General features: G+C 39.4%; 1 protein-coding gene across 5 annotated transcripts in view; it reads left to right on the forward strand.

Moving 5' to 3' along the window:
* Nucleotides 1-27,784, forward strand: part of DCLK1 (doublecortin like kinase 1) — a 198,734-nt gene that overhangs the window by 138,709 nt on the left and 32,241 nt on the right. For 3 of the 5 annotated variants that reach the window (XM_083736600.1, XM_083736598.1, XM_083736601.1), the window contains 4 exons: nt 14,137-14,221; nt 16,115-16,223; nt 21,195-21,252; nt 22,411-22,530. In XM_083736600.1, coding sequence (XP_083592726.1) covers nt 14,137-14,221; nt 16,115-16,223; nt 21,195-21,252; nt 22,411-22,530 — 372 coding nt within the window. Of the gene's footprint in view, nt 1-564; nt 5,235-14,136; nt 14,222-16,114; nt 16,224-21,194; nt 21,253-22,410; nt 22,531-27,784 lie in introns of those variants that run through there. The other 2 variants (XM_083736599.1, XM_083736602.1) reach the window with 2 other exon arrangements.

Below are 27,784 nucleotides of genomic sequence, written 5' to 3' on the forward strand. Positions count from 1 at the left end.
TCAGTCAGAGGATCCTAGCAGTAGGAGTAGAAAACGAATGGAGATAGTCTTAACACGCACACAGGCTCACTTATACACATGCTCTGTTTCTCTTTGCTCATATGAACTGGTTGCTTGGCGACCGTCAGTAAAAGCACAGCTATTCCCCGCCCCCCTTATGCTGCCATTCTACCAAACTGCTTCCGTTCTCTCACATACTGCGAGATGAAACAAACAATAGGAATGTAAAGGCATTCATTATGGCATTATCAGGATTCTTAGCATACTGTCATGCTTTAAAGAAACCATCACTAAGTAGATGTCAAAATTATCAAAGGGTAAAATGTCAGATTATCTCATATATATATATATATATATATATATATAAAAAACTGCTGTAGTTTGTTTTTAAGCCTGTTTTAAATCACAGGAATGCTGATTTTATTTATTATTTATTTATTTATTTATTTATTTATTTTTATTTCGGTCTTCGTCTCTGGCGCTAGTTTAAAAAATTAAGAAGTAAAGTTGCAGTGCAGCAAATCAAGCACAGTAAACAAATCTATACTGCACTTCATCTTACAGGACCTGTATCGCCCTCTCTCTTCGGATGATTTGGATTCAGTAGGAGACTCTGTGTAAAAAAACCCCCAGAAAATGGAACAGTGCATAATGGTTTGTGATTGGGTGAAGGTTTAACACTTTCCTGAGAATGTAGTTAGCTGCTAACCGACATTAGTGAATTGCACAAAAGCGTTTTGCGTATTTTAATATTAAAACACCGGCGTTTGTCCCTATATACATATATAATATATTAACTTTAATGGTGTTATGTGCTTGTGCGACTTGATTTCTGTACAAGGGCTCTTAGGCTAGGTTATAACAAATTGTGTAAACATTTTGAGATGAAACTTGGATAGGGTAAATATAATGTCCAAAGGTGCTATTATTTTCCAAAACACTCACCATGATAGAGAGCAGAAGGGATACGTATGCAAGGGGCAGCCTGAGCATCTTCTCACTGCCCCATACATCTTCCTTCCTCACTGAAAAGTTTCTCCTGAGGGTGAAGAAACCCTCAGTAAATAAATGCCTATGATGTGGGTAAGAGGGTTGCTGGAGGAGCAGATATCAGTGGAAGAACTTCCATGCATATCCTTTCCACTCACAGTAGCACTGGATATAAGCCCATATCTTTACTACTGCTCAACACTTGATGTTTCCATTTTTTATTGGAAAAGGAGCCCTTGCCTGTAGAGCTGTCGGCAACTGGTAGAAATTGTTATGAAAATAAAGTGCAGTCCAGATGCACTTTGCTCATACTGCTTGTCCTTTTTGAGCTTTCGTAGCTCTGTAATAAATCCGCCCTCATTATAAAAAAATGTGTGCTGTATAAACTGATGAAGTTGACAAATTTTGAAGAAGAAGAAAGAGTTGTCATAGCTTGGAACGTCCACTTGTTGAATCCTGCGCAAGGGAGCCCTGTTGAATTCCTTTCATTTCCTTGCCCTGCTCCAAACCCCTGACCCCATTCCACACCATTCCAGGGGTGTCCATTGACCCTCAGGAGTGGCATTTTGGGCACCCAAACAGAGTTCCACTCAATCTTCTATAAGTCCACCCTTGAGATTAAGCAGCTTATAATATCATTGACACTACACAAACACTTTTGGAAATTTAGGTTTTTCACTAGGAAATTTTTTTTGTTTTTGCTTTGGACTTTTTGCCTGTTTGTTAGGTGTAAATATAGGAACATGTTTTGCAGGCTTAAGACACTTAACAAAAGTGAGCACAGAGCTTTCCCCCCTCAGTTAAAAATAGAAATCTCTATGGTGATTGAAGTATTTGGGTCTAATCAGCCATTTCTCATTTTCCTTTTTATGGGGACTTGTTAAAAAAATGAATATGCTGAACTCAGAGCAGCGAAATTATGTATGTGTGAATGTATGTATGTGTTAAACTAATTATGTTGATGGGCATGATCCAGTGGGATGTTTTTCCTATGTAAGCCTCATTGATTAGAATGGGAGAAGTACAAGAGTTCCTTTGTGTTTGTGTGTTATCTCTCTTTTAGCAGGGGATCCTGAAATTTCTTAGGAGAAATTTCTTCTGAATTGGTCCTTAAGCAGATATTTACAACACTGTTTATGCTCTACTGCCTTGTTTTGAGAGCAAGAACTCAGTGCTTTTATTGCAAATCATTATGGTCTTGCAACACTGATTGCTTGCTTTTAATTTAATGATTGTTACTTCTAGATACTGTAGCTTACACATTGGGTAACTTTTTTAATGAGACATCTACCGTTAACATTTCACATAATAATTTACGATTTAATGTTGGCTTTTTAATTCCTATAGAAACATAGTCAGCATCACCTTACCAATCACTGGTCACCATAAGGAAATGTATTAGTACTACACACAGGAAGGCAAGCTCAGGTTTTAAGGGCCATGCTTCTGTCTTTTCATTTAAATATCTTAAGTGGTTTTTTATTCAAACATGCAACAAAAATGACCAGACAATGCTGATGTATGGTATTATGGGTTGTGTGCACCAAAGTTGTTCCATCAGTGTGAGCTCTTAGAATTGTGCAATGGAATTTCTCTTCCCTCTTCTCCCCGTAGCTCCCTCGCAAATCTTTTCTGGCGGTTCCCCCCTGGGGCAGATTGGGGGCTCATGGACAGGGGGAGGGGAAGTTCCATTGAGCAACTGGAAGTTTTTGCATTGGTGCAACAACTTCAGTGGTTAAAACCCTGTGAGTTGTGTTTTAGTATGTCACAATGCAAAGGACAGTACAACACTATCACATGTTAAGTATGTGATTATGGGGGAAAGATGTACTACAGGTGCTTTCTTTGTGCTATTGTGCTATTCCACCCTGAAAACCTGGGATACATATTGATATTTACAGAGGGAGGTTATTAGAGTCCGTTCATTTCAAAAGAAACCTATAATGTCAGCTACTTTCCAAACCATTAGATATTGTACCTGAAACAGGCAAAGGGAATAAGATTAGTTGGGTATGTTTCCTTTTCCAGTTATATTCTAGTACTTTAATTCATGGGAGATCAAAATAGGTTCCTAATGTGTTGGCACCACTTATCTAGAAGGAAGGAAATGTAATGACATAAGTTTGGGGGTTTTCTTTTGGGGCTTGGGTGTTTGAAATATTTCAATATTGTTTCTCCTATTACTGTAAAATATTGCCACAAGCCTTATATTGCATAGCTTTGATTGGGCTGTGGAGGCAGATACATGTTCTTAAAATTATTAGACGGTGTGTACCATAGCAGGTTTTCCTGTATGAACTCTTCTAAGGGATGTGACAGGCCTTGCCTTACCAGTTTCACACAACATTGTAATTTGAGTATTGTTCATGGGAGATTCTATTCACTTGTGAAATGAAAGTTCCTCAGTGCCTGGAAAGTATTACCATTTAACAGTAGTCCTGTAAGTCCAGTTTTCTGTGGGTAGAAATTCCCAAATGCAAATGCAGAAACAATTATATTATTTGCCCTGCAGGATGTGGGGCACAGTTTTTACCAAGATTATGGCTGAGGAGGGAAGGCTGTCCTGTCCACATGCTGCAGTTCCAGTGACCAGAATCTGGTAGTTTGTTTTACAAAACCACAAGATTGTTAAGTGTGTTAATGTAACATGCTAACAATTAATTAAGCTGGATATTTCACAGACACTGGAGGTTTGTTTTGCTAGTTTCCCCAAAGTTTCCTCCATCTCTCAGTTTAGGTTTTATGGGGAACAGGGAGTTCAAACATTAAAGTTAAGTCAAATTATTTTTGAAAGCCTGTGTTGTTGTTGGTTTTTTTAAAAAAATCTGTGTTTAAAATGAATAGTTAAAATAGATGATAGGCTTTTGGCTTTGGGAAATAAATACCTGAAGATCCATTGTTCCATTCCTGCATGTGGAAAGAAGCTTTGAAATGCCAGGCAACTGTTTTTCCTTGTTTAAGTTAATCATCCAAGGGCTTGTATGTATGAGAGAACATTGGAGCCACATCTGGAGATCCTCTTCCACCAACGGATGAGCAAGTAGCAATACTAAGGCAGCAGTGTTCACATTGTAATTAAAATCACATTCTACATAATTGAATTATAGATCTGCGAGCTTATATTCCACATCACAATGTCAAAAGTTGCATCTCAAAGTTTAAATTACTTCAACCCTCTGTTATTGGTATGGTATGGCATATACAGTTGTAAACCAAATACAGAGATGAATGGAAATATAAATAAGCCTTGTATATATGTGTGCATGTAATACTGAATCTTAATGATGACTCCCAGTTTACAATACAAAGCCTGTACTTTCCAGAGACCTTTGTCACTTGTAGATCCAGCCCCATATGAGAAAAAGTGGGTGCACGACACTGGTGTTTTCTGTGGTATGGTCCATATGCCAAATATGCCAGATTTATGTACAGTGATAAAAGCAGGTATCTGAGAAAGATTAGTCTGAACCATGCATTGCACATAATGAACTTTATGATCTAAGCTGTACTTCCCCCCACCCAGCTGCTGAAATTGAGAAGTTGGCTGCCAGTTTACCACGTGTACAGCTGGTTCATGATTTCTTTTTTTCAGTGTGGTTGCATACCTGTGTGTATGATCATGTGGAAGGCTTTACTAATGAGGACTAGCCCTTTGTGATCCAGGATTGTATTCTTTCTTTCTGCACATGCACACACACACACACACACAGTGTGCATGTGCATATTTGTATGCCTTTTGGTGTATGTATTTGTGCATTTTTGTTTGCATTTGTTTAAATAATCGCTGTGCAGCAAGGTATGGACAAGCAAGTACTGAACCAATTTTGTACTCATCTCATCTGGTGTGTTGTGATATTATATAGGGATAATTGTTCTTTACCTTGTATAATAATCTCTATTTGGTTTATATTGTCCAATGAAAGAAAACTGCTGTATTGTAAATGCTAGTTGATGAAATAAGTTTACAATTTTATACTATTTTCTTGGAAATACTTTTCTGGTTTTGTTTGTTTTTCCTCTGTTTCCTCCAAAGTAACTGATAATCAGCAAAACCAGTGAAACGTTTTTAAAGTAGCTGCAGCAGAAAATAGTTTTCGTTTTCTAATAAATCAAGTAAACTGCCTTCATTTTGTACCATCAATGCAGTGCATTGTATGTGTGTTTTTGTATTTGACCTTGCCATACAGATTGCCTTTGCTGGATTTTAAGCTGTAAGTCATGTAATAAATAAATGGGAAAATCTATTCTAAATATTCAGTGAGCTTCTTTTGAAAATGGGGAAACCAGACAAAGAATCTCTGCTATAACATACACATGGGGGGGGGGGGGGTTGTCACTGAACTGCGGGAACCATAGAGCTTAATGGGTTGGTCTAAACATAAATGCAGGCAGTGGCTTTTCAAAAATGTAAATTGTGGGTGCTAAGAGAAGAGAAAAATTCTAATGGATTACCTGGACAGGAAATTCACCAAGCCATAACTACGTATTTTTTAGAGGTGACGATGAATAGACTTGTAATGTATGGACTTGGAAGTATGGAATGAGAAATTGGTTTGGTATACACTTAAATGTTCTAGCCCTCTTATCGGCTTGCCTTTAGAAGCTCTCTTTTTATGTTACCTTTTACATGCTTGTTGAGTCTAAAAAGACTGAAATCTGAAAAGGGCATTTCGTAGTGATGGGCAACATGCTTCTTCAGAATAACTTGAGTTGCATGCACTTACTAGTTTTTCCAGTGAAAACCTAGCAGCCGATCATTAACCCTTGCCTAGTTAGAATTGTCTCTGCTTTGTGCAGACCAGGTTTGGTAATAGGATAGCAATTATTTCATGCTCATTCTTGTACTGGGTGCTTTTGTCAAAATAAAACTGCGTTAGAGACTTTCAACCATATCTTTGCCTAGTTTTTAATTCAATATAAATTTCAGCCCCTCCACTTCTTCAGTTTTATTGCTCCCTAGTCTACATTTCCCTTGCCCATTCTGTCTCTCTTTAACAGTTTTCTTGTCCCCATGCCTTCATGAAGTCCCCCCCCCCCCCGCTGTCCTCAGTGGTATTCCACTGCCTTCACAAAAAACGCCACTGTTATTAGCATTCTGTTGACGATCCTTTTCATCCTGATCATTTAGAATGTTCAAAGAAACTCAACCAATAGCTGCTGGGGCTCACTGACAATATATGAGAATAAAGTTTAGCTCATTAGTCATATGCATGCATCTTAAAATGTTGAAGAGGGAGGAAAAGAGATGTGAAACAGGAATCTCATTATAATGATGATTTTTAACTTCAAAGAACACACAGGTTGGGACTGGCAAATCTAGCAATTTCAATTTCTCTCAGTTTCTCATCCCCCCCCCCCCCCATCTTAAGTTCAGTTCTCCACATGCCCACATCAGTGTGCATTTTAAAGCAACAAACAAGTCATAAGGACTCGTTAGCATTTTAGGGTAAATTTCTGCTAATATGCATATTTTTGTATGCTAGTTTGCCTAATATACACACTTTTGCAAAGCAATTTCGCCTAATTATAACTTTAATGAAAGAAGAAGAAGAATTTTTTTGTTTATACCTTGCCCATCTGGCTGGGTTTCCACCGTCATTCTTGGCAGCTTACAGCACATTTTAAAACATAACAAAATGCCAAACATTAAGAACTTCCCAATACAGGACTGCCCTCAGATGTCTTCTATAGTTGTTTAGTTCTTTATCTCCCTGAAAACTGATGGGAGGGCATTCCACAGGGAGGACACCACTACTGAGAAGGTCCTCTGCTTAGTTCCCTGTAACTTCACTTCTCGCAGTGAGGGAACTGCCAGAAGACCCTCAGAGGAGGACCTCAGTGTCCGGGCTGAACAATGGGGGTGGAGATCCTCCTTCAGGGTTACTGGACTGAGGCTGTTTAGGACTTTAGAGGTCAGCACCAACACTTTGATAAGTATTTCCAATAATAAATGCACATTACCCTGGTATATGCATTTTTGTACATACACTCTGGCTGGAGAAATTGCTTTTTTTAAAAAAAATTATTAAAGATTTTAATGAATTACAAAAGAATATGCAATGTCTCTTTTTGTTTGTTTGTTCAGATTATAAAGTATTTTGGTTACGTTCACTGTAAGATAACACAGTATCCAGAGGTAGGGAGAGAGAGTAGAGGGAAGAGGTTGGCTGATAAACTTACACAATATGCAAAATTCAGAGAAGTTCAAATTTTGAAGGATGGTTGTGTTTTGGTTTGCATATTGTTTTGCAAACTGCAAATTAGGTTGGTTCGCCTTTAAATGCAAACTGAATCAGTTTATCTCACCCAGCAGCATGGAGGCATAGGTGAGTTTTATCCCTCTTTTCCTGATTTCAGCTGCCCTTTTGGAGCTGTTACTACACATTTTAACAGGTAAAGAAGAAAAATAAAGAGGAGATACAATTACATGTATCTTTCCTCTGCAGCTTTGATTGTAATAAAATGGCTTAAAGACTGGAAAAGATCATCTAGCATTCATTTTTACTGCCCTGCTTTAAAAAAATCATGGAGAAATCTGCAAAAGGCAGATTCCTATATACTCATTTTTACAACTTTTCTTCCTTGGCTTCCTGATGCTTAGGAACCACTGTAAATGCCTCCCTAAAAAGTCCAAGTAAAGCCCAAATATATGTAGAAGGGGGAAATCTTCAGAATGAAATAATACACATGCTTTGAGCATTTGTATGCATTGTGATACTTTGCTCCCTGAATTTGAGGAATGTCACTGGGCGTCCCCATTTTAAATGTTTACAAATGAGCTGCCGAACAAATCTTCCAGTAAGATGTGGTTGAAACTTTATAGCACTGATCTTCCCTTTCCCATCATAGAGAAATGGTGGTATGTTGACCATCTGTTATACAAACCTGAGCTGGATGTGAAGTGCTTATTACACTAAAGACCCAATCCTGCTTTTATGCAGCCACTTTCTTTTAATGTAGGTGTGCCATAAAAACAGCCAGGTGGCCAGAAACTGAGGCAAGAGTTCCCTCTTAAAATTTGTTTAGGGGTGATGACATTTCACATGGTGCAGACTGAATTAAAATTAAGACAGGCCATTTATATTAAACGCTTTAGGTTCCATAGAGGTTCTTTGGTATGGAATTCTCTCTTTGTAGTGATCCTAATATGATCTACAGCTGTGCTGAGCCAGAGGGTGCACAGGGCAGCTGCATCACTTAGGATTCTTAAGCATTTCGTCCAAAATAGTCATTGACTGAAATCTTTTTAGATGTTCAGCATCTCCTAAGCTTTGGGGTCCGTAATGACCAATCCGCAAACAGACACACCTAAAAATCCCAATAGAGAGAAATATTCTCCCTCTTTCTCTCTTTCTCTGTGAGAAGCAGTTTACAATATTATGTGGGGCTTTCTATTCAAGGAATAAAATCCAAAAGGAGAAAAAGGAAAAGGAAATCCTCACTTGGTGTGCTCAAGCAAGAAAAGCTACTCAAAGTGACACAACCAGCAGCAGTCAACAGATTTCATGAAGATTCCTCTTTATATATCCTGATAGGCAAACTGATTATAAGCCATAACATGATGGAAGGATGGGATTTGCATTTTTCAGGAGAAATTAGAATGTGGGAGAAGGTGCTTAACTCCTCCCCCAACCTGTACATTCACCTATAAGTGCCTCCCCTCTCATTTTTCAAATATATTTTCCCCAGTCAGTTGCTAAAACTAAAGACAACCTGGTTGGAAAAAAGAGGGGTGGTGTTGGAGATGGGGGAATAGCAGAAGAATCCATGTTCACAGATAGGGTCAAGTTTCCTGCTCAACCTGCAAATATTCCCTGTGCTATCACCACATTCTTTGGTATTTCGCTAATATCAAGATAACATCCACTTTGGCCCTAAGAATGGCCATGTTGGCAGCATTTTGTCAAGCCAGTCTGGAAGAAGGGTGCGTGCCTCTAGAATGCAACTCTCACAAGCAGAAATCTGGGCAGAATTTTGGATGGCCATGTATTTTTTAGCTCCTTCACCAAAGCTCTAAAAGCTTGGATGGAATCCTAACATTGTGTGTGATGTTTCCAAGTTATTTAAAGATTTTTATACACAAAACAGCATTTTAATGAAAGACTTATTACTTGAATGAGTAGTCCAAAACAAGTAGAAGTAATAATGAATGCCTGTAATTAAGCAGAGGCTCTAAACATTAAGGCTAAGCAGCTCATGTAAATGATTGTATCAGTAGAAGAAATTTGACTGACATGTTGATGACGCAAGAAATTCCTGTTTGGGGGGGAAAGCTGAGAAAGTTCAGGAAAAATAACTCAGGGTTACATAAACAAAACTAGGCTGTGGCACATACACAATTTAGGGATTCTGAGTTGAATTAAATAAAAAAAAGTCACCTGAAAGCAGAAAACGTAAAATATTACCTTATTCTAATAATATTTATCAAAATCATTGAAATTAGAGGAATGAGGTAAGGGTGTCTTTTGTCTTCACTACTTTTTATTTCTTCAACTTAAATTTTGGCTGTATGTGTACAATCAAGTCTTGATATCCGTGGTATTTGCACAGTTAATGATATAAAATGCAGGTGATGCTATCTCATGAACCCACAAAATGCAACCTTTTACACAAATTGTTAAATTGATTCTAAATATTATTAAGGTTTTTGGATGCAAATTAACTGTACACAGATATGAAATAATAGGCATAAATACTTCCACTTATCTTTCCAATGTGGTCACAAATATTAGTCCATTACTTGGGAACAAGAAGAAGGTAAGATATTGCAAATACTGGTATATTTAGCGTCTTATTCAAAGGAGTGTTTTTTTGAAAATAAATACCAGACTTCTCTGTAAGAAGTCATCAAAACATTTTTGAAATATGGTCATATCTGGCTGAATGATGACTTGGGAGATTAGCATCATATTGTTAAAATGTATCTTTTGTCTGTATTGCTTATATTTGTTCCTTTCCCTTTCGATAGCAGTTTCAACTCAACTTTTGAGTGGCGTGCAAGCCAAATTTCAACCATTTATATGGGAGAAAGGCCTGGTAGGATAAAAATTGCAGGAGTTTCCTGTTAAAGGTTGTCTTGCAGCACCAAACAACAAATACTACCATGCATTCCAACTAGTTGCCTTAACTAATCTTGAACTATATCTGTTGAATTTTAGCTGGCATTATCTGCCTTATGCTGTCAGGAAATGAAATGTGGATCACTTTGTGTACACCAATAACCTATAGCTTGTTTGTTTTTGTGTGTAAGAAAAATACATGGATTATTCATCATTAAGTCTTATTGTGCAAATATTAAAAAGTGAAAGGGCTGCTATACAGAATATATAAAATAATCTGATGAATTTGGTACTCCTTATGTTTTTGCTCTGAATGAGGCATCTGCTAATGGAAGAAGAGGCCCCAACACTCCCTGGAAAATCTGTTCTGGAGGAGGAAGGGAATCAGCCAAAATTTCATCCCTCTTCTTCCATTTGCTGATACCTCTTGCTAGACTGAATGCCCTTGATCAATTAGTCACCATTCAATAAAGCATTATTATGTAAGACAAGATATTGTGCTTCAGTTAATGATATATTAAAATATATTAAAAACACATTAATTACATGCTGGACAGAAAATCATATTTCCCAATTTACTGTAAATTGCGAGATGTAATCCAGATTTTCTGTGTATTTAGGTGCAGTGTGTTTAAAATTTGACTTAACTGAGAGAAAGTGTTTGACAGTATTCAGTTAATTTATTGAATCCCGCCCCCCCCCCAAATAATAATATAGGATGTGCTAAAATATCATGTTAATAAGAGCCATCATGCTTCCATAGCAAAGATTCTTTGTAATGTTAAAATATCGGGGGCAAAAAAGAGAATAAAATATATTCTCAGATAATTAGGGTGATTTGGGATTTCCTGTTTATAACTTTCATGTCTGTAGCCTTCAAATTAGACGAGTAAGGCAATATTATTTTTAAAAAATTAAGGCAAGTAACGAATTAGAAAATGCATAAACTTGTCTAATAATATAACAATAAAATATTTATTAATATAGTATATTAATATCATATCTTCCTTTATTAATTTAATATATTACTGTTGCTTTCAAAAACTTGAGGACTGTTTTATTGGATATGTAAGTGTGTAGTAATATCGTCAATACCACTACCAGTAATATTGGTAGTAAGAATAGAAATGGTTAAAACAAAGTGTGTCGTTTATTATGGATGTGCTCGGGCTCTAACATTCACCTTGTATCTTTCTGTGAGTTTATAAAAATTATGATCTATTTCTGAGTTGCTGTGTACCCTTGTCCACTTCAATCTGTGTTACAAGTCATTCTGTGTAAAATGAACCTTCGTGTTCTCCATGGACTATATAATCAAGAATTTAAAAATGGCTACAATTTTAACCTCTTTTCACTGAAGTGGATGCATTTTTTTTCAGGCACAGGAGGCTCTCCAGAGTAGATTAAGCCTGCCAAATTGCAGACAAATAAATAAAAGGGATTTTTGTTGGGGAGGGGAAAAAAGCATTGACTTTCCAACATAGTCCTTTATGAAGGGGAAGTGGTAAAATAATTAAAAGGTAACTGAGTGGTGTGTATTCTTGCTAAAGAACTGCAGCTTCCTACTGACTTTTGTTCATGGTGTTAGTTTGTGTTCTCCAGTAGGGTTTGCCAATCTCCTGATAGGCCCTTACAGATCTCTGATAGGCCCTAAGACCTAAGTCTCTTAAAGGAACTTTTTTGTTGTTGTTTAAGCAGAGCAACATAGGATTTAAAAACAAACAAACAAACCTGTAATGACTTTTTTGGTAAAACAACAACAACAACAACCAAACAAAAACACCCCACACCTCCATTGATGTGCTCTAACAAGCAAAATAATCCAAATCTCTTTGGTGTGCCACATAGAACATTTTAGACAGTCTCACTTTTTGCAAAGCCCTTAGATGGAGGAACAAGGATACTATATAAGAAAACAGAACTGGGTAGATCACAGAAAGGCAGAAAAACAAAGTTCCCAGGTAACACAGAGCTTAGAGGGGAGTGCCCCAGTCCAAACTGGGGTGGGGTGGGAAAGGTTTATTGACATCATGCTTCATTTCAGAGGAGGGGCAATCCCCAAATCACCCCAATTTGCAGCATTAATTGGCTGCTCCTCCCTACTATTCACAAAACTCCTGCCTCTTCTGTAATAGGCACCGGCTTCAAAAACTCAAACATTTTCTTAAATTTAATTGATTCTCATTCTGCATGTTATTAATGCACTCACCTATGTAAATAAGAATCCCACAGCTTTGGAACCAAGGCAGCTTTATAATAAGCTTTATAATTAAATTCCATTATTTAAAAGTACCATACAAAATATTGCTTAGATGTTAATGTTTTACTCAGAATGCAGAGCATTGGCTTAAATCATTCTGAAATGGTATTCAAAATGTTGGAGAGGTGCTTATCTGCTGAAATCTTCCAATTAAAACTACCAATTAAAATACATGAGATCCATTTTTTTAAAAAAAGTGGTGACCTAAATAAATTATTGCTGCAGCTGTATTACATTTTTTCCCCCAGCCAGAGATCACTATGTAATTAGAGCATTGGATTGCGGTATCTTTTTTAAAAATATGGGAGCAATAGCAACAAAAAATAAATACTGGCAAAGATTTCACTTCATTACTTTTCAACTGAGAGACTGTTTTGTGGTACTTGTTATCTTTCCTGAATGGGGTCATGGAGCTTTGCTGTAGGTTTTCCATCCTCTTTGCACTTTGACACTTTGAGGTAAGTCTCCCCACTCCCCAACCAGCACATTTAGCATTTCGCAAATCTAAATATGCCCTTGCTGCATAAATTGCAAATCTGTATATAATCATCCAAGGATAGCAACAGGGGATGGGGCTCAGGAATCTCAGCAAGTTCTCGTTTATTTTGGTCTGTTGTTCACCCCATGCCTAGGCTTTGAATCCTTGTCTAAAATACTGAAGACTTTTGCATCACCAATTCTCCTCTCATTGGCTGGCTGCATAAATGACTCAGGGCACAGGACCAATCACCCCTTCAGGAATTTGTGAGCTCTGAGTGAAGCACAGTTAAAACACCCCACCCTTTCCCTATTTCTAGACACTCCCCATGAAGGCTTGGTAGCTCTCTTTTGATGGTCCTTTGGCTCCCAAGCCTCCCCAACAAAACAGCTTCCCACTGCGTCCACTCTTTCATTAGAAGCAAACAATTTCCCAGAAACCCATGAATATAACATTTTTTAAAGAATTACTGCTAGCCATATGCTTTCAGCCGAGACAACACTTTGTAAGTCACATGGAATATTTAAAAGGTTCCTCTGTGTTTCTAGAATGCCAGTCATCCAAACATTTAACAAAACAAGACAGTTTCAAAGCATTATCTTTTGATAGCGCTATATGGACTGCAGCATAATTTCATGACTTAATATTTTGGGGTGCTTTTGATATGTATTCCATTGATTTAATAGGTACCTGACACCCCTAGTTTCTTTCAAGCTTCTGTACAGCCATGGAAACAGAAAGCGTTTGTTCATGACCACAGCTCAGATGCCACCTCACATCCTGGGCTTCTTCTTGAGATAGCAGTTTGGGAAGAGCAGGTTTTTTTAAAAAAAATTCAGCATGGTCAAATTAGTCTAGAAATAGGGGGTTTCCAAAAATTAACACAAAATTCTGTTGCGTTTCTCTTTTGAGCAAAATTTGCCTAGACTACTGAGGAGCTTCCCCGTGCAGATACTTCTAATGAGCTACAGGTGTGGCATGAGGCAAATGGCAAGGAAGAGTGATTATATTAGCAGAAATATTCTAAATTATTTGAAGGGGATGGGAAGGGGGAGAGGAGCTTTCAGTAGTTTCCAACATAGTTAATGAAAGAATGTACGTGTTTTAGAAGTTAGGCTAGGCTTTCTGAGTAGAAGGCTTTTTTTTTAGAAGCTCAGCAGTGAATAATGAAACAGATTGTCCCTTCAAAGAACATGATACAAAAGGTACACATTTATTTTTTAAAAAAATCATTTTTGCAGGTAGAGAGCATAGATATCTCATCGTATTAGCTGGCTTCATTGAAACCACAATTTAACAATCCTTTCCCACCCATGTGTCTCCCCTTGAACCCAATTCTATATTTCTAGAGCTCTCAGCACAGTGGCTCCTCTACCTCACTAGCATCTACCAAAGTCTGCAGCTCCATGGATGAAAATGATGGACCTGGTGAAGGTAATGTGTTTGTGTGTGTGTGTGTGTGTGTGTGTGTGTGTGTGTGTCTGTGTTAATATGCTACACCAGCACACAAAATATGCCTCCCATCTTACAGTCATTGTCAGCATTTTATACTAGCTGATTACTTTGTTTTATCAGTTATTTTGTTACTTAAAGGTAAAGGGACCCCTGACCTTTAGGTCCAGTCGTGGCCAACTCTGGGTTTGCGGCGCTCATCTCGCTTTATTGGCCAAGGGAGCCCGCATACAGCTTCCAAGTCAAGTGGCCAGCATGACTAAGCTGCTTCTGGCAAACCAGAGCAGCGCACGGAAACGCCGTTTACCTTCCTTCCAGAGCAGTACCTATTTATCTACTTGTACTTTGATGTGCTTTCAAACTGCTAGGTGGGCAGGAGCTGGGACTGAGCATAGAATCATAGAGTTGGAAGAGACCACAAGGGCCATCGAGTCCAACCCCCTGCCAAGCAGGAAACACCATCAGAGCACTCCTGACATATGGTTGTCAAGCCTCTGCTTAATAGAATCATAGAATCATAGAGCAACGGGAGCTCACCCCGTCACAGGGATTCAAACTGCCGACCTTCTGATTGGCAAGCCCTAGGCTATGTGGTTTAACCCACAGCGCCACCTGCGTCCCTTATTTTGTTACTTATTGTAAATTTATTATGGATAAAAACACATGCATCAAAATTGTAAGTTGTAAGCCAAAATAGAAAAGGGAATGTTTGCTATGCAAGCTGGTCACACTTTCATTCAGGGCCAGTATCAGCCCTCAGCATCCTTGAGCAGCTGCTGGTGCCCAGCTCCCTGGCAAAGCCCATTGCTGATGCCTGCCCTGCCCTGCACTCCCTTTTATGTTTAGCTGCCTTTTTCATTTCCCATGATGTCCCTGATGTAGTGTTGCTCTGAGGCGTTGTGATAACTTAAAATGGCCACCAGTGCCAGGTAAACTCACCAAGGTCCACTGCTGGAGGAGGGGACTCACTAACAGGCACTGCCAAGGGCTGCTTCAAACCTGGAATCAGCTCTGCTTTCATTGCTTTAAGATGCATATATTTAAGTGCTTTTCTTTCTTTCTTTCTTTCTTTCTTTCTTTCTTTCTTTCTTTCTTTCTTTCTTTCTTTCTGGTAGTTGCTAGAAACTGAAGTGGTAGTATTTGAAATACGTAACTATTGCCAGTATTTAACGGGTCCAAACACTTTACATGTAAGTGAAGGTTTATGGCTCTAGCTTTTTAAAACGTTATTAGACACTTGCAAACTGTGCTTTTGAGTACTGTTTGAAGAGTAATGGCACTCTAATGGCTACTAAAATACAATAACTAGAAAACCCTTTCCTTCACTGTTTTGACTTACTGTGATTTTAAAGCATCTGGTGCCCAGGTTGTATATGTTGGTGACATTATTGAGAACACTTATTTAAAAACTAAATATTTAATACAGAGGAGAAAATAGCACTTATCACATGAGTGAGTTTATGGCAGTCTCCGATTACAGGATGTAATAAAAGAAGTGCTCGAGTGTTAGACTTCTTTTGTAGATAGATTTAATTGTGATGTGTTGAACTAATGCAGTCTCCACCTGAGATTGAACTATTTTTGAGCAGATCACTGAAACATCTGTTTTGTATAATTTTTTTTAAAAGGTTCATACATGCCAGAGAATTGTTTGTAAATGTGTAAAACTGGGTCTGGTGCCTACAAGTTTTCATACTTAGCCTGGTGAAACCTGTTGAGTGTATGCAATATCAATGGCACGGTTTCTCTGATCAGCAAATGAGAATGCTGATTCTGAATGGTTTCCAGTTGTCTTAAACCATAAGGTAAAATATGTATTATGTGTCATATCTGTGTTACCTTCTCTACCAATAAAAATGTACTGGTTCTTTTCAGAAGTGTTGGAAGAAGGCTTCCAGGTTCCAGCCTCTATAGCAGAGAGATATAAAGTTGGCCGGACTATAGGAGATGGAAATTTTGCCATTGTAAAGGAGTGTATAGAAAGGTGAGAAAGATTTCCTACCTATTACTGTTAAAGCACTCACTAATGTCAGGCTTCTCTTCGATCACATCTTCATTTCCAGCACATATGGAACAAAGGAATTTCTCAGATCCATGTGTACACAATGGGAAAATTACGCCAGCTATGCCTGGAAATAAGTGTTTTGCAGGCACAATCTATAAATTTAATGCTTTGATTTATCCCATCCCTGCGGCTTTTTCCTTGACTGTGCTCAACACACTCCTTCTAGGAGATTGTGAAACCTTTCCCATTGTACTAAAATAACACATTAGAAATCATTTCCCTTGCAATTGGAAAATAAATGCCTGCATTTCTCTTCTGACTACTCAGCTGAGAGTTTTTCATTATTTAGATCTGGATCCACAGGCCTCAATTCTTCTTTCCGCCCAAAACTTAAAAGAGTGTTCTATGCACATATCACAGGAACTTATGATACTTCCTTATACTTGGTCAATTTTTTTGTACATCTCGCCCAGCACTGTTGACTCTGCCTGGTGGCCACTTTGTAGGATAGCAGTATCCAGTTCCACATTCATTGTACACAAATGCCTATGAAGGAGGCCCACAGAAATTCATAGGGGAAGCAGGCAATGCCCAGTTGAAGCAGAAAGGATGGGAACAGGACCGTGGACAGCTCCCATAGGCATCACTAAGGCAGCTACAGAAGTGGAACTCAAGGCAACATACATGATAAACCCTCCCATTTTTATCCTCACAATGGTCCTGTAAGGTAGACTGAGAGCAAGTGACTGACCCAAGGTCACCCAGTGAGCTGCATGGAGGAGATTGATCTTGATTCATCATAGTCCTAGCCCAGCTGCTGCTGCTGCTGCTGCTGCTGCTGCTGCTGCTGCTGCTGCTGCTGCTGCTTCTTCTTCTTCTTCTTCTTCTTCTTCTTCTTCTTCTTCTTCTTCCTCCTCCTCCTCCTCCTCCTCCTCCTCTTTTTCTTCTTCTTCTTCTTCTTCTTCTTCTTCTGCGATCACTCGTAGCCAAGTAATATTGTCTTCCATAAACACGGTTTTAACAATGAGTCCATAAGTGACTGTGGAGGCCAATTCTGGATCCACACGTCCTTCCACAGTGGGGACATTGGTTTCTGGGCAGGAGCTGATCACAGTGTGGATTTGCCAGGTGTGCCTTCCTCTTAGCACATTTCTCCCTTGTGTCCTAAGTTCAAGTGTCTTCAAAGCCCATGACACCTTTGGTAAAGGCTGTTCTCCAACTGGAGCACTTGCAGGCAAGTGTTTCCCAATTGTTGGTGTTTATACTACATTTTTTAGATTTGCCTTGAGAGTGTCTTTAAACCTCTTTTGTTGACCACCAGCATTGCGCTTTCCATTTTAAAGTTTGGAATAGAGTAGTTGCTTTGGAAGATGATAATCATGCATCCTCACAACATGACCAGTCCAACGAAGTTGATGTTGAATAATCACAGTAATCAATAGGTTAAAGATACACAAAGGATGTACACTGGAAAATCTCTTTTGGGGGGAGATTTTAAAAAGATTCTCAATTTATTTCTTTTGTAAAACCTTCATTTGTATTTTGTTAATCTGCATTTTGTTAATTTGATTTTAAAATTATAAAAGCTGGAGAAAGCCCCAGCAAAGGTTTTTAACATAAGGTGGGTTTTGTCTTGCCACCAGCCATTTTTTAAGAGGACAGCATTCCTTTCCTCTTATGCAAGTCAATAGAGACTACAGATTGCAATGCAAAACTTTGGGTTCAAGCAAGATAATTCCAAATGAAAAAAAGAGAAACTTTATTTGAAATCGTTAAATCTGATTTAAATACAATCAGGGCTCTTTTGTATTTATTTTTTTCTTTCAGAATTTTTTCTTTCAGATTAAACAAATGCCTATGCCTGATTTGGAGAAAAGTCTCTTTGTTTTTTGTCATGCACCTGCTCTGAAATGCAAAATTGTGTGTTTTGTGCTTTGGTAAAAAGCAACCATGCTTGGAATCTCTTAGGTCAGTTTAGTAATAAATATTATAAGGCCTAGAGTCAAATATTTGTGGTGAGGGACGTAAGAGGGAATGGAATCATAGAAGAATTGGCAGTACATAAATTCAGATAGCATAATATTTTTTTTAAGGTATTTAACTATATTCCTGCTTAGTGAGCATGTAATACTGCTTGCCTCTTATTTCTTATACCTAGACAGTCTTTTTTTTTTTTTTAAGGAAAAGGGAAGCTAACTTATTCAGGGAACTTTTTCTGTTTTTTACAACCTTGATATTGCTGTAGTCTTTCTTGTATTTTTCACTGTAAATGGTACACAAGTTGTGCTTTATTTATTGAATATCTGATTCTGTGGGGTGTTCCTAGCATTTCCTAGGTTTTCCATCACTGTTGGTGATAAAACATGTTAAGCTAAAAGTTTATAACTCTCAGTATTATTATCATTATTCTATTCTGTTGTAAAAGGTGAGTCAAACCTAAAAGCAGTCAAGCTGTCGCAAGCTTGTTGGATTGATCACATATAAATTCCCTTCATAATAAGAGCTAATCTTTCCAGCATGTAGTTAAGTTACGCTCAGCCAAGCTCAATAAGTTGTTTTTTGTGTGAACCGGGGGGGGGGGGGCAACCACAGTGTTTGGTTCATAGGCCTTAAATATTTCTTGAAGCAATAAAGCCTTTATCATATATTTATGTGAAACTCTTCAGAATAAGTTTGTGCATATAAAGATGGCTTATTGGTGCTTCTTTATTTCTCGTAGCTCTGCTAAGAAGCCCTCTAGTGGGGAAAACAGAAGGATGGCTAATTACACACACATGAGCCATTTTCTAACAGCTTCAGTTTTTTAACAACCTGAATAGGGCAAAGTACATCTGTTCGTTTGTTGCCAAGCCTTCGCTTTAAATCTACAATTTCATCTTTGAGGTTTTCAACTTTGAAGTTTTCATTTCACTCCTGTTGGATGGCAGAATACTGTATGTTTCTTATTCAATGAAACCGCTCTGCTTCACCTTGTCAAACCTAAAGGTGGCTTCTAACAGCAATCAAATGGTAGCTTTATAACATTCGCTCATCATATTTCCCTTTTTCGGTTGCTTTGCAAGCTTAATAGTTTGTTTGTTTGTTTGTTGTTTTGTTTATGTGGGAATTTTGGCCTTGCCCTTCTAGTGCCTTAAAGCAGTTTAAAAATATCAGTATTGTATGAAACAATAAATTCAATGAAAGTCAACTGATAATAAATAAAACATCGGGTACTGAGGTGGGGGGGGGGACCTGCTGGATTAAAAGGACAGTGTCCAATTAAATAGGCTCACTAGTGCAAGAACTTCTCCCCCCCCCCCATCTTCTCCCTGCATGCCTCCTAAATCTGTTCTAGAGGTTCCCCCAACCCTCAGGAACAGATTTGGGGAGGCCACAGCAGGCAGGCAGGGAGTAGAGAGGGAGGAGAATTTCCCTGGCACCCACTATGTCCTCACCAGTCAGCTAAGGCAGACAGGGAGAGAGGGCACCACACATGTCCCATGGAGACAGAGAGGGAGCTTGACCACAAGCCCTGGTTTGGAAGACACACTAAGCCAAACTTTAGCTTCGCTTCTGAGTTCCCCCAGGATTTAGGAGGAGCAAATGAGAAATCGGAGACTGGGAATTGCTTTCTGGCAGCCTGTTAGGCCAACTTTGGGCTTCTCTTGTGGCGTTAACTGGGCTGCAGTGCTGGTGAAGCCACTGAAATGGCTCATCTCATGTCACCATCAGTCAAACCTCAACTGCAGGTGGTACTCTGGAAAGGCAGGCCTCAAGGAATGGTGAATAGTGTAACCACCCTATATGAGCTCCTGTATTTGTGCTGTATAAAACCATTTTTGTTAAAACTAAAAAGCACCATATGGCTGTTACTTCAAAATAATGTGACTACATCGTTCATCATTCTTTACATGCTGTCTCTATAATCTGTCTCTGCTAATATTAATAATCCGTCCTATTCATCTGCCCTTTTGCAGCAAAACAAAACATGAGAATGTAAACTCTACATTCGGGGGGATACTTGGTTTCCCACATATGGGAATACATTGCTTTCATAAAGGATACTTGGCATCCATCTGTCTCGGGAGACAGTGGAGGAGTGTGCATTTGGGGGTGAAGCAAAACTGTTGGAAGCTTGCAGCATATCTGTGGCTCTAGAGACCAATGTGGGAGAGCCAAAGAATCATAGAATTGGCATCTGGTTATGCTGCTGCAGATGCACCACCGCATTTCATTTCTCTGCATGCCTCCCAGTGGTCATTCCTTCTTTGCTCACTGCTCCATATGCATATTTGTCTCATGCATTTTTGTTGTTGTTGTTGTTGTTTAGTTGCTTAGTCGTGTCTGGCTCTTCGTGACGCCATGGACCAGAGCACGCCAGGCACGTCTGTCTTCCACTGCCTCCCGCAGTTTGGTCAAACTCATGCTGGTAGCTTCAAGAACACTGCCCAACCATCTCGTCCTCTGTCGTCCCCTTCTCCTTGTGCCTTCCATCTTTCCCAACATCAGGGTCTTTTCCAGGGAGTCTTCTCTTCACATAAGGTGGCCAAAGTATTGAAGTTTAAGCTTCAGGATATGTCCTTCCAGTGAGCACCTCATGCATTTTAGGTCCTTCATAATTTCCTTTCCTTTCTTTTATTTTATCTGGAGAGATGAAAAGTGTTTTCCACATAAACATAGTATCACAGAAATGAGCACACGCATAACCACCCCCATAAAATAGAGCCAATACTATTGCAGCAGAGCCTTAGGGCCAAGTTAGATGTGATGCAAGAGATCTGGTGGAGGAGAGCAGCCTCTGGGAGATGGAGCTTAACCCTTCCTTCCTGTATTCTTTCTCCACTGCTTTCAATGGAAACAAAAAGGAGCAGTAGTTGGTACTTTACTTGTTGAAGGCAGTTTGAACTGAAAACAGAAACCATTATTTCATCTTCCTGTTCTCTGTTGCTTTATCTTTCTGTCTCTCTCTAGGTCAACTGGTAGAGAATATGCTCTGAAAATCATCAAAAAAAGTAAATGTAGAGGAAAAGTAAGTACAGAAGCTCCCCATTGTATCTCTTTCTTCCATGTTCACCTACTCTAACTTTAGTACAGTGGTACCTCAGGTTAAGTACTTAATTCGTTCCGGAGGTCCGTTCTTAACCTGAAACTGTTCTTAACCCGAAGCACCACTTTAGCTACTGGGGCCTCCCGCTGCTGCCACGCCGCCAGAGCACGATTTCTGTTCTCATCCTGAAGCAAAGTTCTTAACCTGAGGTACCATTTCTGGGTTAGCGGAGTCTGTAACCTGAAGCGTATGTAACCCGAGGTACCACTGTATCCCCTTTTTTAGTAGCCCTGCTCCAGGTGTCCCCACTGAATGAAGTGATTTGGGTAACCTGCCAGGGAGGGGGCTTTTTCCGTTGTGGCATCCAATTATGGAACAGAGAATCTTGCCTGGTGCCATATTGGTAGTCTTATTGGCACTTGCCTTCTGTATCTATTTTATCTATATATTATGGTTTTGTGTTTTACTTTCATGTATTTATTCATTTTTGCCTCTTTTAAAATTGAAATTGTCAATGCTTACAACCAAATAAGCTCCCCGACAAATGAACACACACAGTACAAATAACAACAACAATAATCTATATAAAAATGTGTTTTCTTTTATATTTATTGTGGGTGGCATCCAACCTATGTCCTGTCATTGTAAGGATTTCCACTTGGTCAGTGAAACTTTCCCCCTCTTCTGATCCTGCCAATGGTTGTCCTGTCCTGTCCTGGGGACCCCCAGAACAGATTAAGTGGTGTGCCAAGGGACAAGACACAGCAAGAACACAGACAGAAAAAACTTAGTTTCAAAATTGGTAAATGTTTCTAAATTATTTGTATAGAAACACAAGATGACTTGGAGCAATCAGCCCAGATTTCCTTTGTGGTTGGTTTCATGGTGGGTGGGGGGAAGTGAACAAAGGCTTTTTGTAACCCTTTCTATGTGAGGGAGTGTGACCTAACTAAGTCGGGGAGGACTGCTTACTCTATGGTCTTAACCCCTTCATGCATTAAGTTGAGCAAAGCATTCTGGTTTTATAAGGCTGATATTTATCCCGCACATTCTGCATGAAACACAATGTGGGGAACTGAAGCAGATGGATGGATTTCTTCCGTTGTCTTTCTACATGTGGTTTTCTTTTGTTTGTGGCAGGAGCATATGATCCAGAATGAAGTGGCCATTTTAAGAAGGGTCAAGCATCCCAATATTGTTCTTCTGATTGAGGAAATGGATATGCCCACTGAGTTGTACCTTGTCATGGAGCTTGTAAAGGTATGTATATAGGAGAGAAAGATCACCTGCTATTTCACAGATTACCAACCATTCACTAGGCTTCAAATTAAAGGGCTGGATAGCTGCTGATGCGCAGGAAGGGTCTATGCCTTTATTTACCCCCTGAACACAGCAGCTGTTAAAAGGAAGAATCTATAGAAGAGTTTAGCCCCGTAGAGACAGGCAGGCAGAATGGAGGAATGAACTAGAGGTGCTCTCTGGACAGCAACGTAGTGTTTTGTTTTTTGTCTTTTTTGCTATTCTGTTCTAAGGTTTGTGAAATATATACATAGTTTTCACTGTATAAACATGATAAACCAGGTTTCCAACTTTGTTACTTTTGGTGGATTTGTGAGTTAGCCTTACTTGCAGGACATATGCCACAGATAGATAGGGATATCCAAGCGTGGTGATCAGATTCTGATAGGGATCAGTGAGTGAATCCCTGCTTCCATATTATTGATTGATCTGGATGAGGTGGGGTGGAACAACAGAGAGCTAACCCACTTCTTATGGACATGCATGGGTAAATCATGTGGAACTTCTTTCCCCTGGCTTTAAAAGGGGGTTAGACCATTTATGGAGAGTAAGTCAAGTGGCTATCCATCATGATGAAAATGGAGAACCTGCATGTTCAAAAGCAGTAAGCTAATCAATATTAGTTGCAGGGCAGCATTGACAGGAGAAGTCTGTGGCCTTCATGCTCTGATGATGGATTTCATAGAGACATCTGCTCAGCTCCTGAAATTTGTGATCTGAAGCGGAGGCCCTCTGGATGCAGCCCTTTGTGTGGTAACTTGACATGTGGCTTCCTCTGTGGTGGCATCCCACTTGTGCAGCTCCTTCCCTTTGGAGGTGTTTCAACCAGCCTTGTTACTGAGCTTTGGTGATCATGATGGGATGAATATATGAGTCAAATAAATAAATACGGTCAGAAACAAGTTGCTGAGCTAGTTAGATCTTAGGTCTGATTTGGGGCTGTTCCCAAGAGATCTCTGGTCCATCAAGCCCAGGATTGTCAACTGGAAGCAAAGCAAAGTCTCATAAGAATTATGCTGTTCTGGAGAGATACTAAAGATCTATCTGAACCAGAATCCTGTTTTCACAGTGACCCAGCAGATGCTTATGGGAAGCCCACAAGCAGGACATGAGTGCATTAACCCCTTCCCATTGTTGCTCCCCAGTGACTGGTATTTAGAGTCATGGATCCTCTGATCCTGGAGGTAGCATACAGCCATCATGATCTGTAGCCAACAGTAGACAAATTTATGGAGGGTAAGGTTAATCCCCTTTTAAAGCAGTCTAAGTTGGTTACAAGAACCTTGGGATAATGAATTCCATAGTTTAACTGTGCACCCTCTGAAGAAGTGGTTCCTTTATATTCTCACATTCCCACTCTTGATCTTCTTTGGATGACCCTGAATTATGCAGGGATCTTTCCCGAACTTACTACCCAAGGCTGTAAATGCCAGGAGTTTTGCCTGCAAAGTTCTCCCACTTACCTGCTGTAGAAAAAGCTGGATTCGTAACTGAATAATTTGTGTGGGGTTAGGTGTAGCGGGTTTTCATAGCTGCAAACAAAACTGAAATTTCTCCATGTAATAGGATCTTTGCTACAATAAGATATTGTGAGAGCTGTCGCAAACTGTGTGTGACAAGTTCATTCTAAATAAGGTGTGACACCTTCTCTTATTCATTAAGTTTGACAGTTGAACAAACCTTGCTGTGATTTATTCTCTAAGTACTGAAGCAAGCGCATTTGGGAAGATGTGAGCTGTTGATTCAACAACGGCTGGCCTTATCCCTTGCACAGCATGCCCTTTACAATTGTGTAACCATCTGCTGTGGATTGGCTTTTGAAGACCCAAGTTTAAATCAAGTTCACAGATGGGAAAGATATTTGGGAGGAAAAGGCTTGATGTGGTGGAGCGCCAGTTTCTGGCTACTACCATTTTGCATTAATTGGCAGCCACAAGTTTGATATAAGTGGTGGCTGCTGCTGCAGACACGTTTTCATTTCATGGCAGGCACGTCACTCACTGCTGCGTAAAAGGCCTTGAGTGTGAGGAAAGCACTTCATAAATACAAATAAAAGCATGTTGCAGGCAGCGCTGGTGGAAAGGAGAAAGGACGTGGTCGCTGGCGAGCTGCCATTGCACATAGTGAGACCAAATTATTATTCAAGCCCAGCACTGGTTTAGCTATTTTAACAAGCATGATTTATTATAGGGTTTCCTCCTGCTGTTCAAGGATCTAATTTCAATTTCACATGAGAAAAGGAATGTTACAGCATTTATGTTGCTAGCTAGTAAATAAATAATTGGTTACTGTACTTCGGGATTTCAGTGCCTTATGTTCATTGGTGATAAGGGTTGAATTTTCCTTCTTTTTTTCTTTTAAAAAATACATTCAGATGCTTCTGTTAGTCTGTCTTGATTCCAGGAAAATGCAGAAGGGGGGATGATAAAACATTAAGGATCCTGGGCCCATCTTCTACAGTGCCTTGACTGCAGCAGGCGACCTGTTATGTCAGTTAGTAAAGCAGAAATTGGCATGATCCCTTACGTGAAGGAAAATGTGGAATTCTGTGCTGTCCAAGAAAGATGACTGTAAAGTTAATTATTTAAGGTCTTTATCCAAAAGGGGGATGGTCACCCATTCAGTTTAAACATTACATATTTGCATTTCATTCAAGTATTTGCAAACTGAGATATTTTGCACGTGTTCAAAATAAATGTTCTTTCCTCCACACACAAAATCCTCCCTCCTCTTTGAAGAGTTACTCTTGGGGAAATTACTGTTGCTAGTGAGGGGCAAAGCCCATCCTATGAGTCATTCTCTTGGAGCATGAGGGTCTCCTGAGTGGGTGGACTTTTGCTCTCCAGCTACAGATGAAATTTGAAGGACTGTTTGAGAGCAAGCTGCTTTTGGCAGGGGACAAATCACCATGGCGACTCCACATGCCCCAAAGGTTATCCATAGTGTCAACCATTTGCCCCGACCAACATTATCCCTTAGGTACCCTAAGGAAATCTATCATATACTGACACCTGGACTGCACAATGTGTGCAGAATTGAAATGGGGACCTCCTTCAGGTGCGCTGTACAAATCTTAAATTCTTCTTACAACCATACAAGCAGGGTGTCCTCAAATTCTTCCAATTCTTGCCACAGTTTTCCCCAGACACCTGCCCCCTTTTTTGGCCAAGTGCATAAAGCTAAATTCATGCAAGTTAAATGCATAAAAGTTGTGAGTCAACTGTATTTCGTAATGGACCTCAGACGAAAACCAAAGAGAAACTATGATCATTGGGTTCCATGACAGTCTCTCTTTCCTTGCCACTGAGTTTGGGTTATCTGAGGCCAGAATAGAAAGTGGTGAGGGGTTTAAATTTCCCACCATCAGTGAACATAAACTTTGCTTTTGAGCCAACTCGCACAGTATTTTCTGCTGCAAGTAGCAGTGACTAAATAAGGCCTTAGAGAGATAGGTATTTTTAAATTGGGGTTTGAACATGTGACCATTTGGATACAAAGTGTGTGCTGTTCCACTTCCCTGTGGTACTTCATGACAGCTGATAATCAAATGATGGTAGTTTTATTATAAAATAAATGTTAGTCATTTTTCACAGAATTTTCTTCAAACGAAGAAATAATCTGTAAAAAAAGTATGTGTTCGTGAGGTTGTTGGGGGGGGGGTTAAGCAGTTTCGGGAGTTTTGGTGAAGTCATTTGTATACAATATCCCTTCACTGTGAAACACCCACAAGATGTATCTTATTTGATAGGATCTTTTATTTATCTCATAAATAAGATAGAATGAAACCATTAAAGCACTGGTAACTTAAGATTGTAAGTGTTGATTAAAAATTGGGTTTTGTTCTAGATTTCCAACATTAAATAAGACTTATTTTAAAACAACTCAACATTCTTATTTTAGGAAAGAGTTTAACACCTTAGCTCCCTGAACTACTATTACTATTCCTTTGTTTTAATCTTTCCTCGAGTGCAGAAGTGAAAATGTATTTTCCTTGTGTAAGCTGACACAACTCAGTCCCTTTATTTATTACTTTGGCAGAAAGCCATCCCCACAGCTCTGCAAATAGGAAGAGAACCTACAGAAGTGCTATGAGCACCTATCTTGGTTAACTGCAGGCAGCTATCCAGACTTTCCTCTGCATACAAACAGCAGATTAGGGTGTTTTTCCAAGGCAGAGGCAGGATTTTGTTGTTTGGGGGGGGGGGAGAGAGAAAGGAGAAGGCCAACGGGGGGGGGGGTACTTAGACTGTGATGCACACCATGGATTAAACCAGGATATTGATGTAGACATATGAGATGTGCCTCAAAGGAACAAAAAATGCATTCTAAATTTGTACAGCCTGTATGACAAGGATCTAATTTATTTATTAGATGTCTGTCATGAAATGAAGCCTTTTCGTGCTCAATAAGGGGGCCTCTCTCTTCCCCACTACAAGTTTGTTTCATAGTATTCTCTATCTTGAGGGAGTTCTAGGAAATGTAGTGCTGTGAGGCTGCTAATGACCTCTGCTGGAGTATTCTCAACAGCCTCATGGAACTACTATTCCCAGGGTTCTCTGGGTAAACCACAGCAGTTAAATCAATATAAAACAAATATAGATATGTAATGGGAATAGGAAGGTTAAAAGCAGGACATGGGAATATGTGGACTCAAAACCTGATCCAGTGAAGCTTTTCTTACATTCATAAACAATCTAGAGTTAGGGGAGAGCAGTGAGGTGGGCAGGTTTGCTGATGATACTAAATTGTTCAGGGTCATTAAAACAAAAAGGGATTGCAAAAAGCACTAAAAGGACCTCCTGCAAAGTAGTAAAATGGCAAATGCAATTCAGTGTAAGTGTAAAGTGATGCATGTTAGGGTGAAAACTCTTCATTTCACATTTTTGTGATACCCTCCAAAGGCAAAAACTGGGGTGCCATCTTTTGGGATGCCATCTTCTTGTTTTCTCACAAGAGGATGCTGACCATTTTGGGCATCCTGATTTCATGCGATTTTGCACCATGAGTTCTACCCAGAAAGCCGCTTTTTTGGGCTTGGTGGAATCCTTAATTGGGAACACCTTCCTTCCGAGAATGGATGCGTTGTTCTTTTGCTGCAATCATTAAAGACTCTTTAAATGGTAAGGCACTCTTTTCGCTTTGTCCTGCTTATCTACAGCCGGGGGGGGGGGGGGAGGTGAGTCCCAGGATCTTGACAATGACCTACTGCTACAGT

Source organism: Podarcis gaigeae (genome assembly GCF_964106915.1).
Source record: "Podarcis gaigeae genome assembly, chromosome: 4".
In the NCBI taxonomy this organism is placed as follows: domain Eukaryota; kingdom Metazoa; phylum Chordata; class Lepidosauria; order Squamata; family Lacertidae; genus Podarcis; species Podarcis gaigeae.